This window comes from Miniopterus schreibersii (assembly GCF_964146895.1).
Source record: "Miniopterus schreibersii genome assembly, chromosome: 9".
In the NCBI taxonomy this organism is placed as follows: domain Eukaryota; kingdom Metazoa; phylum Chordata; class Mammalia; order Chiroptera; family Miniopteridae; genus Miniopterus; species Miniopterus schreibersii.
The window spans coordinates 84,445,771-84,458,459 of NC_138118.1; the positions used below are offsets into that span (position 1 = coordinate 84,445,771).

At 52.7% G+C, this 12,689-nt stretch overlaps 2 protein-coding genes across 2 annotated transcripts in view; one reads left to right on the forward strand and one right to left on the reverse strand.

Moving 5' to 3' along the window:
- Positions 1-381: 381 nt before the first annotated feature.
- On the reverse strand, positions 382-11,256 carry UBE2D4 (ubiquitin conjugating enzyme E2 D4). The gene is made up of 8 exons (XM_081147934.1): positions 11,124-11,256; positions 9,058-9,121; positions 7,926-7,957; positions 7,757-7,834; positions 5,765-5,870; positions 4,669-4,762; positions 3,574-3,615; positions 382-1,409 (listed from the first exon to the last, which is right to left on the reverse strand). The coding sequence occupies exons 1-8, from the start codon at positions 11,145-11,147 to the stop codon at positions 1,403-1,405; spliced, it is 447 nt and encodes a 148-aa protein (XP_081004060.1). The 5' UTR covers positions 11,148-11,256; the 3' UTR covers positions 382-1,402.
- A 67-nt stretch (positions 11,257-11,323) lies between these two features.
- Positions 11,324-12,689, forward strand: part of LOC308562153 (small ribosomal subunit protein uS3m) — a 29,106-nt gene continuing 27,740 nt past the window's right edge. Inside the window, exon 1 of the mRNA XM_081147936.1 lies at positions 11,324-11,436. The gene's annotated coding sequence lies outside the window, so the exon portion shown is untranslated. The remainder of the gene's footprint in view (positions 11,437-12,689) is intronic.

Genomic DNA, 12,689 nt, shown 5'->3' on the forward strand with positions numbered 1-12,689 from the left:
TGGCTCTCACCATGAGGGTCTGTTGGCTTCTCAGGTCTTGCCTGAAGCCTCAGCCCAGCTTCCTGCCATCAAGCGTGGGGTCACAACAAGGAGCCAGCAGAAACCACACAAAGGAAAGGAACATACAAGCAGTGGGGATTTTGAAGTTTCACTAAAACTTCGCTGACATTTTTAAGCCCAAAATGTCAAGAAACATGCCAGTCTCTCCTGTTTCAGGGTGAAGGCCTGCACTGCTGGGCATTTGTCACAGATGTAGAAATGGCCAGCTTCCCACACAAGGGTGGCAGCCCTGCCCCCCTTGCCTCTGCCTGAAGAAGGCGGGGAATGGAGGTCTGGGAGAAGGAGCCTTTTTTTTTTTTTTAATATATCTTTTATTGATTTAAGAGAGAGGAAAGGAGAGGGAGAGAGACAGAAACATCAATGATGAGAGAGTCATTGATTGGCTGCCTCCTGCACACCCCCGACTGGGGATGGAGCCTGAAACTCAGGCATGTGCCCTGACCGGGAATCAAACCCCGATTGCCTGGATCCTAGGTCGATGCTCAACCGCTGAGCCACGCCCGGCCGGGCAGGAAGGAGACATTTTAAGGAAAATTAAGAAGCTGCTATTTAGTCTGATAGGTTTTGCATGTTCTTTATAGCTTTGTGATTTTATTAATAAAATCTGTCAACAGGGAGAAACCTAGGTGCTAGGAATGACAAGGCCGGCAGAGTGGCCAGGGAAGACAGGACAATGAGTGAGGGAGCGCATCTGCCCTCGTGGGGTGCTGTCTGCCATGTCCTCACATCCTCAGAGGGCCAGCAGTCATGACTAGGTCTAATCCAGGGCCGGCCATCACTCAGTATACTGGGGAGGAAGAGTGTGTCACAGTGACAAGAGGCACAGGAAGGAAGGCCTGTGGGGCAGGAGATACAAGAGGCCCACGCTGATCTTGAGGCTTCATTTTATTATTGTTGTTATTTTTACTTATTTTAGAGAGAGAGGAAGGGAGAGGGAGAGATAGAAACATTGATGAAAGAGAAACATCCATCGGCTGCCTCCTGCACACCCCCTACCGGGGATTGCACCTGAAACCTGGGCATGTGCTCTGACCGGAAATCGAACTGGTGACCTCTTGGTTCATGGATGGACACTCAACCACTGAGCAACACCAGCCAGGCTGATCTTGAGGCTTCTTTGCTCCCCTTTGGTTACCAGAGACAGACCGCAGGCCAGGAGTTCTGCAGGCCTGTCCTGCAAACACTTGTCTGGCACTTAAGGAAACTGTCTCCTGAACTTCAGACAGAAACCTCGTAAGCATCTGCAGTGAGGGGATGTGGAAACAGTTTCAGCTCTGAGTTGTATTTTCTCTGGTCAGGAGATGCTGACCCTTCGCCATATTCTTGGAACTCCTGGGTGTTCCTAGAGCCTAACATAAAACACGATCTCAGTGTTATCCCACAAACCCAGATGCTTCTGGCCGTATTAACAGTCATTTGTTCACAGTGGGTCGATTGCTTAAGATCACTCATCTCCCTGACGTCTGGTCGACAAGGAAAAAGCCACATCACCCCCAGTTGGCTTTCTGGATCTGCTGTCCAGTTGCCCACCTGGGAAACATGAAGTCTGCACACATGGGTTGCATGGGAGCTCCCACAGCACAGGGCACCTTGAAGTAAGGTTTTTGACCTGAGAAATCCATTCTTCAGGCCTGACAAGTGGGTGAGTTTCCCAGGGGAAGACACTCCAGGGGACTTGCAGGGATTGGGCCTGTTGAAGGGTCTGGCAGGTATAGAGCACAACTTGAACTGGCAAAGGGCAGACAATTATACTTGGGATCCCAAGGGGCTGACCTCACGTTCTCTACCACGTCTTCAGCAGGGAGAGCAGGGGTGGGGAAATTTTGACTGAACTCAGAAAATTCATCTGCTTCTAGGAGTCCTAAGCTATTACACTTGAAAGTGACCCATGGTCTCCATACCAGCTTGGGCTGGGATTTCCCTCTAAGCCTCTGACTTATCTCTGAAATGTGAGTCTACCCCATCTTCCTGTGCTTTGTGACCCTTGGCTAAGGGGCACTGTGACCACTGACATCCTTCCCAGGGGACATGATAATGGCATTCGCCTGTCTATAAAGGTTTAACATTTTGTTGAAGCAAAGACCAAAAGGGTGGCAAAGAGACAAAAATTAAAAAGGCGGTCCTCACCATGGTGACAGGCAGGGAACAGGGCCCATGGAACCCCAAAAGTTGCCTGTTATTAGGGTCCTAAATGGGGACCCCCATAAATGCAGACTGCTCAGACTGTTGCCTGGGGAGCCTAGGCAGTGAAACTGACAACTGGGAGCTCCTGGAGCAGGCTGGCCTCCTGTGGTCACCTGTCCTTGATCCTGGCCTGCACAGGCCCCATATGGCCACTTGGTGGCAGAGTTTCATGCTTCATCCCCTGCTCCTACTCATCCAAGTTACTTCCATGGCTGTCCCGGGAGGAGGAGACCACTTAGAAAAGAACAGGTCAGGTTTGACTTTAGGTTTGAAGCCCCTCAAATTTCCTCCCTCTTGTGAGGCTGATTAGAATAAGAGTCTCATGCTCTACCAACTGAGCTAGCCAGGCGCGGCATAGGCTGATTAGAATAATCCGCCTGCCCTCCTAGCTAACCTAATCCCAAAGCTCTGAACTCTAAGGGCAGCCCTTAAAATGTATTGCCTTAGAAACCTAAGAGGTGGCCAGTCACTCAACAGGCTGTTTTAAGTCAAGGTTCCAAAGAACCTGTTAAAAGTTTCCGTATTTTATGCTCTGCCTGGGGGAAAAGTAGACAAGTAATTTACTGTTTAGAGTTATGCGTGAAGTACATTTTTATTTACATTTAAAAGTCTCTCCCTGTCCCTGTGCTCTAGCCTGTGGATGGCTCACACTAGACTTAGTGTAGGCTCCGAGGGGGGAGGTAGGCGGTAAAAAACCTCTTCACATAGAAAGGCAAAACCCAAACCTCTCCAGGTCTTGCTTCTGAAAAGACAGTCCTCTCTCCTGGGTGTTCTTTGCTTTCTATCCTGACATTCTGTTCACTGCTTCTAGGTGTGAGGGTCTCTCTTCCCAACTCCCAGGAGCCTCCTAGGATGAGCTGAGACTCCTTGGGACGATTTATGGCAGACAGAACGTGAGGAACACCTGCTCGCTCTGCCCTGGACACTCAGGCTGGCACTGAGTTCCAAAAGGTGAAGGCCAGGCTGTGTGGGGTGCCTCAGCAAGAGAGGCCACCGAGTGAGGCCGGGCAGGGTAGGTGACAGCACACTGTCCCCCCAGGAGTCCAGCATTGAGTCAGGGTGGAGGGACCAATTCTAGTGTAGCCAGGAAGGTTGTAGATTGTAACAGTAACTACTGATTTGGCATCAAAGATGTGATGGTGTCAAAGCCACCATGACTGAGAGTGGCACCAACATGCTGCAGCTGGAGAAAGTGCAGCCAGTATTTGATCATAGAAGAGATGACACTTTTTGAGAGGCTCAGCCAGGAGCTCAGTTTCATGGAAGGGCCTCTCTGCCTGGCTAGCTTCTCTTGAACAGCATCTCCTGTGAAGCCTCCAAGGCACTTACATAGCATACTTCTGTGTCCACTCTCTTGCTAGTTTGTTGTACCTGGAAGAAAACAGCAGAAGAGGTGACACACTCATTCAAAATGATCTTACAGGTGGCCCATAGTCATATGAAAAGATGCTCAATGTCACTAATGCATCCCTATGTTCATGGCAGCTTTATTATATTTTAAAATATGTTTTTATTGATTTCAGAGAGAGGAAGAGGAGAGATAGAAACATCAATGATGAGTCATTGATTAGCTGCCTCTTGCACGCCCCCTACCGGGGATGAAGCCTGCAACCGAGGCATGTGCCCTGACCAGGAATTGAATCGTAACCTCCTGGTTCATAAGTCGACGCTCAAACATTGAGCCATATTGGCTGGGCCATGGCAGCTTTATTTACAATAGCCAAGATATGGAAGCAACCTAAGTATCTATCAATAGATGACTGGATAAAGAAGGCGTGGTATATATACAATGAAATATTACTCATCCATAAAAAATAATGAAATCTTTCCATTTGTAACAATACAGATGGCCCTGGAGGATATTATGCTAAGTGAAATAAATCAGAGAAAGAAAGACAAATACCATGGGATCTCACTTATACGTGGAATCTAAAAAAACGAATGAACAAAAAATAAACAAAAATAGGGTTGGCCATGAGGGTCTATCAGTAAAACAGTAACATGGTGCTGACTGCTGAGCCTCAATCACGAGACTGACCACAGCGGAGTTCCTGCCTTGACTGGCCTTGGCCTTACCCTGGCATAACTGAGAAGACACCCTGTCTTATGCTATAAACTTTAGAACCTATTCCAGCATTTTCTTGTCAGATTCTTCTGACTTGCTGACCTCAAAGGCAGGCTTGGCAACACTATTTTAGGGCTCGGGAGCAGCAGCTGATGAGCTACCCAGGAGGGTGAACTGCTTTTTCCTCCCCCTCCCTTCTCAGAGCCAGAGGGTAAGTGAGTGAGGGAGCTGGGAGTCTGAGCAGAGGGACCCTGCACCCCAGCCTGGGCAGGGCAGGAAGATGTCTGTGGGAACCTGGTTAGGCACCAGCTCAGGGTGGGTACCACCGAGGCCCTAAGGAAACTAAAGAGGATGCGTACTTCTCTCTGTTGGCCTTGTAGGTGTGGGCTATCTCTGGCACCAGAGGGTCGTCAGGGTTGGGGTCGCAGAGCAGGGAACAGATGGATAGGAGCACTGGGAAGAGAAGAGATGCCGGGTAAGCCGTGAGGCCACCAGGTCACTGGGTCTGGTGAGCCCCCCACTCACGCTCTATTCTATCTGAATTCTTCTGGACACCCCAATAGTTATGAAAGTATTATCTCTCCTCATCTAACGGCTGAACCCGAGCAGTCCCAGACACAGCTGCTTGAGGGTGCCATCCTCCTGTTCTAGGGAAGCCGTAGTTGCCACTCACTCTGGTGTTTGTTCCCAGGGGCCTGTTTACTAATCAGGAAATGAGAATTCAGAACATTCCAGTAGGTAGCTTTCCCTCTGGATTCATCATGCAGTCTTTGAAAGCCTGTCCTTCCAGCTGCTGGTGCTTCCCAGCCCCTCCACCTGGCTGCCTGCCAAGCTCAGCTGCCTGTTTTGCCTCATACTCCCCTCTGCTTGTTTCTTGGGCTCTGGGACCCTGTTTCTCTGGGATGATTTTTTTCACCATCCTGGCCACTCCACTGACAGGACACTCAGACTATTTACATTCAGTTTCAGCCCTTCTTAGTTCAGAAGGAGTATGTGCATTTCTGAAGTCCCGTGTAGACTGGTTTCTTTAACCCCATGAAGAGACCTGTGCTCAGCACACGGCTCTGGAGGTGGGGGGTTCTCCAAGACTGAAAGGCAGGGGACAGGCCTGTGCCTCCTTCCTTCAGGGCTGGCTCACGATCCATGTTGAATGACTGAATAAATGAGGGTAGAGAAAGTAATGTGATATTTGCCTTTCTTATTTCTAGAGAAACAGGTACAGGATGAGTGCTTTCTTCTTTCACTCATGCAAGGGTCTGGCGGGAGCTCGCCACAGCAACTGATCCATGTGGACTTGGTCGGGGCTGGAACAGCATCACCTAAGTCCTCCCCTAGGAGCTGTGGGAAGCTTCCTGCTCTGAGTCTGCTTCCTCCCAGGGATGTGGGGGCAGAAACGCTGCTGTGAGAGCCACATTGTGGGACAGGGCCTGTGAGGCTGTCAGAGCCTGGCAGTACCTTCGGACACTGTCAGTGATGGAGACCAGTGGGACTGCAGGACATCGAGACAGATGCTGCCATTGCTGTGGATGTTGGGGTGGTAAATTTTGGTCGTGAAAGCAACCTGCAGAGACAAGAGACGTCAAGTCAAACAGGCCACGGGGACATTCCAGACAGTATCCATCTGGAAAATGAACCGAGGGAGGCAGAAGTGGCTGCTGCTGGGCAGTACCTGGCTCTGCAGTCCTGGGTGAGCTGGGCCCCCCACCCCAAACCCTGACAGGACTCAGGTAGGGCAGCCTAGGGAAGTCCCCTGACCCATTCATTCTAAACATGGGGGACTGACACCACCTCCTCCAAGGCAGTGGGCTCTGAAGAGTGACAAGCAGCAGCACTGGAAGTCTCCTGAGTAATGGGGCTTAGATTGGACACTGCATGGAGGGGGTGTGGGAGGCTGGGTGAAAAAGGTGAAGGGATTGAGAAGTACAGATTGAAAGTTAAAAAATTGTCATGGGGCTGTAAAGTACAGGATAGGGAACATAGTCAATAATATTGTAATAACTATGAATGGTGCCAGGTGGGTATTAGATGTATCGGGGGGAACACTTTGTAAATTATATAAATGTCTACCCACTATTCTGTACTCCTGAAATTAGCATAGTATTGAATGGCAACTGTAATTGAAAACAATTTTAAAGAATCAGCTGACACATTTGGCCTAAGGCCCACCCTCCACTATGAGCCATTTTCAGGAAATGATGTGCCCTCTCAAGGCTCTGGTTTCATCATTCACGGCCGGAATTGATAATTTTATTTAAAAATTAGAATGAAAATATATACAGGGTGTGGCAAAAGTAGACTTATAGTTGTGAGTACTCAAAACAGTTTATTCTTGCATTTTCATTAATTATTGTATTATTTTCCATATGAGCAACTATAAAACTACTTTTGCCCACTCTGTATGGTATATGCAGACAAAACCTGGAGGAATGTATACTGGCAGTTAGCTGTGGTATTCTCTACGGGTAGGTAATGAGACCTATATTTCCATCTGCACACTAGTTCCCTAATGTTCTAATTTTAAAATAATCAATCTACCAGTTTTATAATCAGGAACATGAACAATTTAAAGTGATGTGAACCCACACACACTGCTGTGACCACCTCTGACCTGCAGCCCATACTGCTGGCTCTACTGTGGAGCACCCAGAATCCAACTCTTCTCCCCAGCTCCATGTAGCCGCCGGCTGTCATCTCCACCCTGCTTAGCCTCCATCTCAGAGCACAACTCCTTGGGCCCCTCTGCCCTTCTCCCCACCCTGTGATCCCTGACATGCTTAGGGCGACCCCCGCTGCCACCCACCCTGCTGCTCTGTGCTTCTCCTCAGCGCTGTCCACCCAGACAGAACTGTTCCATTAAGAGGCAGGACTCCTCTGGGTTGGGCTCTGCCTCAGGCCTTTGGTGCCCGGTGAGTGGTGGGCAGCCCTGCTTGGCCAGGGGTGTGAAAAAGGACCCTCCCGCCTTCTTCCTCCTGTTGGTGACACTGTCCTCCCTCTAAGGCCCCACTGCTGGGATGGTATGTGTATGAAGGGTGGTGACTTGCCAGGGTCCCAATGACATTCAGGGGTCCTGTGCCCTGTAGGTATGAGCAGCATTCCTGGGATCCATCCCTTATAAACCAGTAGCAATTCCCCTTCCCCACCCATCCTGTTTCTACAATCCCAAATATCCCAGGACATTCTCCAATGTCCCTGGGGCAGGGGCTGAGGACCCCTGGTCTAAACTGAGAGGGACTGCAGAGAAGGGGCCAGACTCAAGTACAACCACGAAAAGCACCGTCTACCATGGCTTCAGGGGAAGCACTATCCATAGGGATGGACTGGAGTCCAGGGTGTAAAGTTGGGGGCTGTGACCATGCAGATGTGCAGGGACCGGGGAGCAGCCCCGTGTGCAGTTTTCTGCACCACTGACTTGAAAGGCCCCTTCATCCCACTCTGACCCATCCTCACCTTCGGGGGTTTGAACGGATAATCTGTAGGAAAGTGGATGTTCAGGAAGAAAATGCCTCCTTGGTAAGGACTGTCATTCTGGAAGGACGAGACACAGAAGGCAGGTTAGTGCCCACAGAAGTGTCAAGGGAGGGAGTGTGCAGGGTGGCGTTCAGCAGCTCCTACCTACCGGGCCAGTGATGGTGGCCTGCCAGCAGAACCCTGCAAGACAAAAGGGGAGGGTGTCAGAGACTCCCCATAAGGTGTCTAACTCCACCCCAGGAGCCCCTCCTGACACAAGTGCAGCCCAGGAGCCCCCAGACTCCCAGGAGACCTGTGCTCAGTGCTCATTGTTAATGGTTTATCACTAGGGAGGCTCATCAGTGACAACTGATAAAAGGACCACTCACATGGCTGATCTGAGTGTCCAGTCCCTCTGGGCAGGACCCAAAGCCCCTCCCGTAAACCACCTGGCTGGTTTCTCTGATGTGGCCAGCCCCCTCCCTAAGAAACATGGTCAGTGTGGGTCAAAGTCTCGGGTAGGCAAAGACAGTCCTAACAGGCAGGACATCTCAGAAATCACCTCCCAGAGGCTGAGGACAAAGGCCAGACCTTCTTTGACAGAATTAGATTCTTTACTACCAACAGTTTACTCTTCTCTGTATGGAATTAAGCCTTAGGTAGGTTTCAAGCACTTTTCATATTATTGGTTATCAATCTCTTCCACTCCCTCCTCCTCCCCTGGGTTCATACTGAAGCCCTCCGCAAAGGGTCTCTTTCAGGAGCCAATGCCCATGGCCCTGGAGCCTCAGTGGGGCCACCCTCCATGGTGCCCTCTCCCACACTGCCGCTGGCAGTGTCTGTGCTCTGGGGACTCGGTGACATGGCCAGGATGAGCCTCTCTTGCTCTCCCTTCTCTTCCCTTGCTGCACATCATGCCTGGTGCCCTCTCTGGCATCTCAGGCTACTTTTACTCCCCTTTCCTTGGCAGAGGCCAGGAGCCACCCCAAGTTCATCAGCAGGTCCTCCACCACTACCTTCATAACCACTTTTACACCAACAACGTAAGTTTTTGTTGGTCAGAGGCACTTCCTAGAAGCCAGTGTGCTTTAGGACATGACGGCTTTCTGGTGCCCAGTGGAGGGAGGTGGTGATTTCAGGCACCATCCAGATCAGCAAGACTATGAACTCAATGCGTCTAATGAAAAGGCAATTCACAGGCAAATTAGGGAAAACAACTTTTCTTAAGAAACTGTTGGGCTAATAAATTTCTGGGACTTGACTGTATGCCTCCTATGATCTGGAGCATGAAAGGTACTTACAGTCATCTCCCACAGGTCTTGCGGACCACTGGGCAGGAGGATCCCTTTGCAAGTCGCTTAATTCCTAGAACATGAGAAGAGGGCTCAGAGCTCGAGTACTGGGATGCTGCTCTACTCCCTCCTCCTCCTGGCCAGAAGTGCATTCTCCTGGTGGGGAGGGGCTCCCAGGCCTCTGGGGGGGTTGACCTAGCTAATGAAAATGAGTGACTGGAAGATCTGCTCAAGGCTGTGAAGATACCTGACAAGTGTGTATTATCATTTCCCTTTTGTAAGTCAGGAAACTGAAAAGTGAAGAGGTTAAGCTGCCTACCCAAGGTCACAGAGCTGAGAGGGCAGGGCAAGATGTTCTGTGTGTGCCTCTCCCTGAAGCCTACCCTCTCACCCATTCAGGTGGAGAAGGGCAGGGTTGAGCTCTGAGCTCCGAATTAAGGTATGGAAGCACTCAGCCCAGAGGAAGTGCCCAATTAAGGGCAGGGCTGCTGTACTTCCATCTCTTTCTCCTCTCCCACCAGACCCACCACCGCGTGTGTGGCAAGGCCCAGGGCTCTGAATGGGAGACTAAACCACCCACGTCAGTCTAACACAGCCACTCCATGTACTTGCGGAGGAACAGGAATTGCACCACTAGATTCCCTTTATGGAATACAACTGGCCACAATCCCCTCGTTATCCTGGCCAAACACGAGCCTCAAAGCCCAAGCTTTTAAGCAGTGACTCTCAAACTTCAGCTTGCATGTACTTGCACATTTGCTAATATTCTGCATCCTCCCAGGTACAGACCTGGGTAAACTTCTTGGAGCTTCCAGAGAGGTTCTAAAGCACAGGAAGAAGGTACAGACCACGGTCCATCAGGCGGCAGAGAGACTTCCCAGGGGATGGGAACCCCAGGGTCTGGAGAACATGCACAAAGTTCATACCTGGTTGGTGACACTCCTCCTATCTGAACAAGCCTGAAAATGAGCTCATCCACAAAGACCCTCAGGATCCCACCTGACACCTGGGGGCATGCTGACCATTCTAGTCCCCCGGCTTTGCGACCACCTGCGCTTATCCCTCTTCCCCTCAAATACTGGCCACGCAGGAGTGTTTATACCACAGAAGTCAGCAAGCACTACACATCCGGGCCACGTTTTCACCCCCGAGAGCTGGCTTGTAAACACCTACCGATTCTCAGCCTCTAAGGAGCCTCAGCGAGTTAAGCACCTAGTAAGCGGCAGCACTAGTCACAGTAGAAATGAACTTGGGCAACAACTCCGGTGGCGCGAGGGACCCGCGGCAGGCTCAGGGATGCGGTGCGGCCACAGGCTCCTCCGGGAGCAGTGCCTTCTCCGCGCACGTTCGCTCTGTGCCCTCCGCGCCCCAGTACCCCCGGCCGGGCAGGTCCCGGGGCGCACGAGGAGCTGCGGCAGCGCGGCCCCCGCACCTCCGGGCGTTCGCACGGGCCCGGTCCCTGGGAGCGCGCCCTCTTCAGGGCTGCGGGGACCGGTTACCAAGGGTTACGGCCGCGAGTGCGCCTTGAGTGACAGACTCCAACCAGCACCGCGGGCTTTCAAACGCTAACCGGCGTTTAAAGGAAGAACCACGAGCTTGAAAACACACGCCCACCCATTCTCGCGCCCCTGACCCGGACCGGCCGGGGACTCGGAGAGCAGGTGCGGGCCGCCCGCAGAGCCCGCCCCCCGTGCGACCAGCCTGCCGGCCGCGGGCGCCGCCCCACGCGCCGTGCCCCCCTTTTAATTTTTTAAAAAGTTTATTGATGAGAGAGAAAAAGGAGAGGAGGGAGGGAGGCAGGGAGGGAGGACAGACAGGAGAGAAACGGGCTTGCTGCCCCCTTACTGCGCGCCCCCTGGCTGAGGCCCTAGCGTCCCGCCCGCCGGACCGCAGCCTCGGCGAGCGGGAGACGCTCGACCAGGCGCTGCGGCCCCTCGGGGCGCCCGGCTCCTCAAGGCTGCGCCCGCGGCGGCCCGCCTCCTCCGGGCAGCGGCACCTCAGCCGCCGTTCACCCGGCGGCCAACGACCCCCGCGATGGGACTCGCTAGGAGCCTGAGCACCGGAAGGCTCCTCACCTTCTTGATCCGCTTCAGAGCCATCCCTCCCCCGCGGGCGGCCGGGACTGCCGGCCCAGGGCGGCCAGGCGAGGCCCGCAGCCGGCTCCTGCGCCGCGCCGCTGGGGGAACGGCCGCCTGCGCGTGCGCGCCGCGGGGCACTGTGGGCCGGCGTCTGCGGGCGCGCGCGGCGGGGGCCTGGGAGCCGGCCGCGAGGGGGCGCCCGGCTGACCAGCGGCCGCCGTGCTCGCGGTGCCGGTGCTCGCGGTGCCCGCGTCCCGGCGCCCTCCCGGCCGGTCGCGGAGGGGCTCTCGGTCCAGCTAGAACCTAAGCTGTAAGTATTCACACCCTTCTCCGCGTCAGGCTCAGAGACGTGGCCGCTCTTTCCCTGGAAACGCGCAGAGCGCGCAGCCCGTGCGGCGGCCGGCGACCTGCGCTCCGGCCCGCGGCCGTTTTGAGGCGGCCTGAAGCCCGGCTCCTCCGAGCCTCACTCTCCGTCTCCTCTCCCGTTTCCCAGGGCCTGCAGGCGTCCAGGACTGAGCTTAAACTAGGTTAGGAACGACTAGTGTGCCACGAAATAAGTTGAGTGGGTTGAAACCACCATTTAAAAGATAAAATAGCAGACAAAGTATCAGTGCGTCTCACATGATAAAGACTGTGGAAGTCCTGTTGTGTGCGTAGAGATACTTATCCTCAAACGTAGACATTTTTGATGCTGAAACGAGGTGCAGAATAATTGGGACAAAGATGTAATCTGAGGCCGTTTCTGGCCAAGCGGGACACACGGAAGGTAAGACGCGTTGCGGACGTTCCGCGGCCCCAGCCGGGCCCCGGCTTCCATTCCCGTGCCTCTAACCTCTCTCACACACAGCTCCACGAACTGCCTCCCTCAAGTGTAAGTCTTATCATGACGCACCCTTGTCTAAGACGCTGGAGGATGCCCTGTGGCCTGCGAAGAGCGCGTCCCGGCCCTCGAAGGCCCTTCGGGCCCAGCGTCGCCCTGCCCGGCGCACTGTCGGCGGCTTCGTCCCCCCGAACCGCACGCCTTACCCGGCTGCCCAGCCTGCACGGACCCTCCCTTAGAGCGGAGCCGTCCCGGGCCTTGCAGAGCGAGTTCAGGCGCCACCCCTACCCCAGAGGCTCTGCTAGAGCTCCTCTCCTGGGCACTGCGCAGCGCAAAGTCCTGCTGGTCCCTGAGGCGTCCATACCCACTTCGTTTACCTGGCTGTGCCCTCATAGAACAAATGATCCTAAACTTTTGCAAATGTGTACCTATTCCTGTAAGACTATAAACCTCAATTACAATGATGGTTATCTCTGGATGGTGACTTTACTAATGAGGTTAACTCCCAAAATTTCCTCCGAAAGTTTGCATCACTTGTTTAATCCAGAAAAAGGAAATTTGTGTTGAATAGCAAGTGAAAACATCATTTCCATTTCCTGTTGGTAGTTTAACACATAGGTTTCTAAACTTTTTACATAAGTTTTTATGTATAATCTTTTATTTTGAAGTAATTTTAGATGTATAGAAGTGTTGCAAATATTAAAAAAAAGATTTTAAGCCCTGGCTCAGTGGTTAGATTGCCG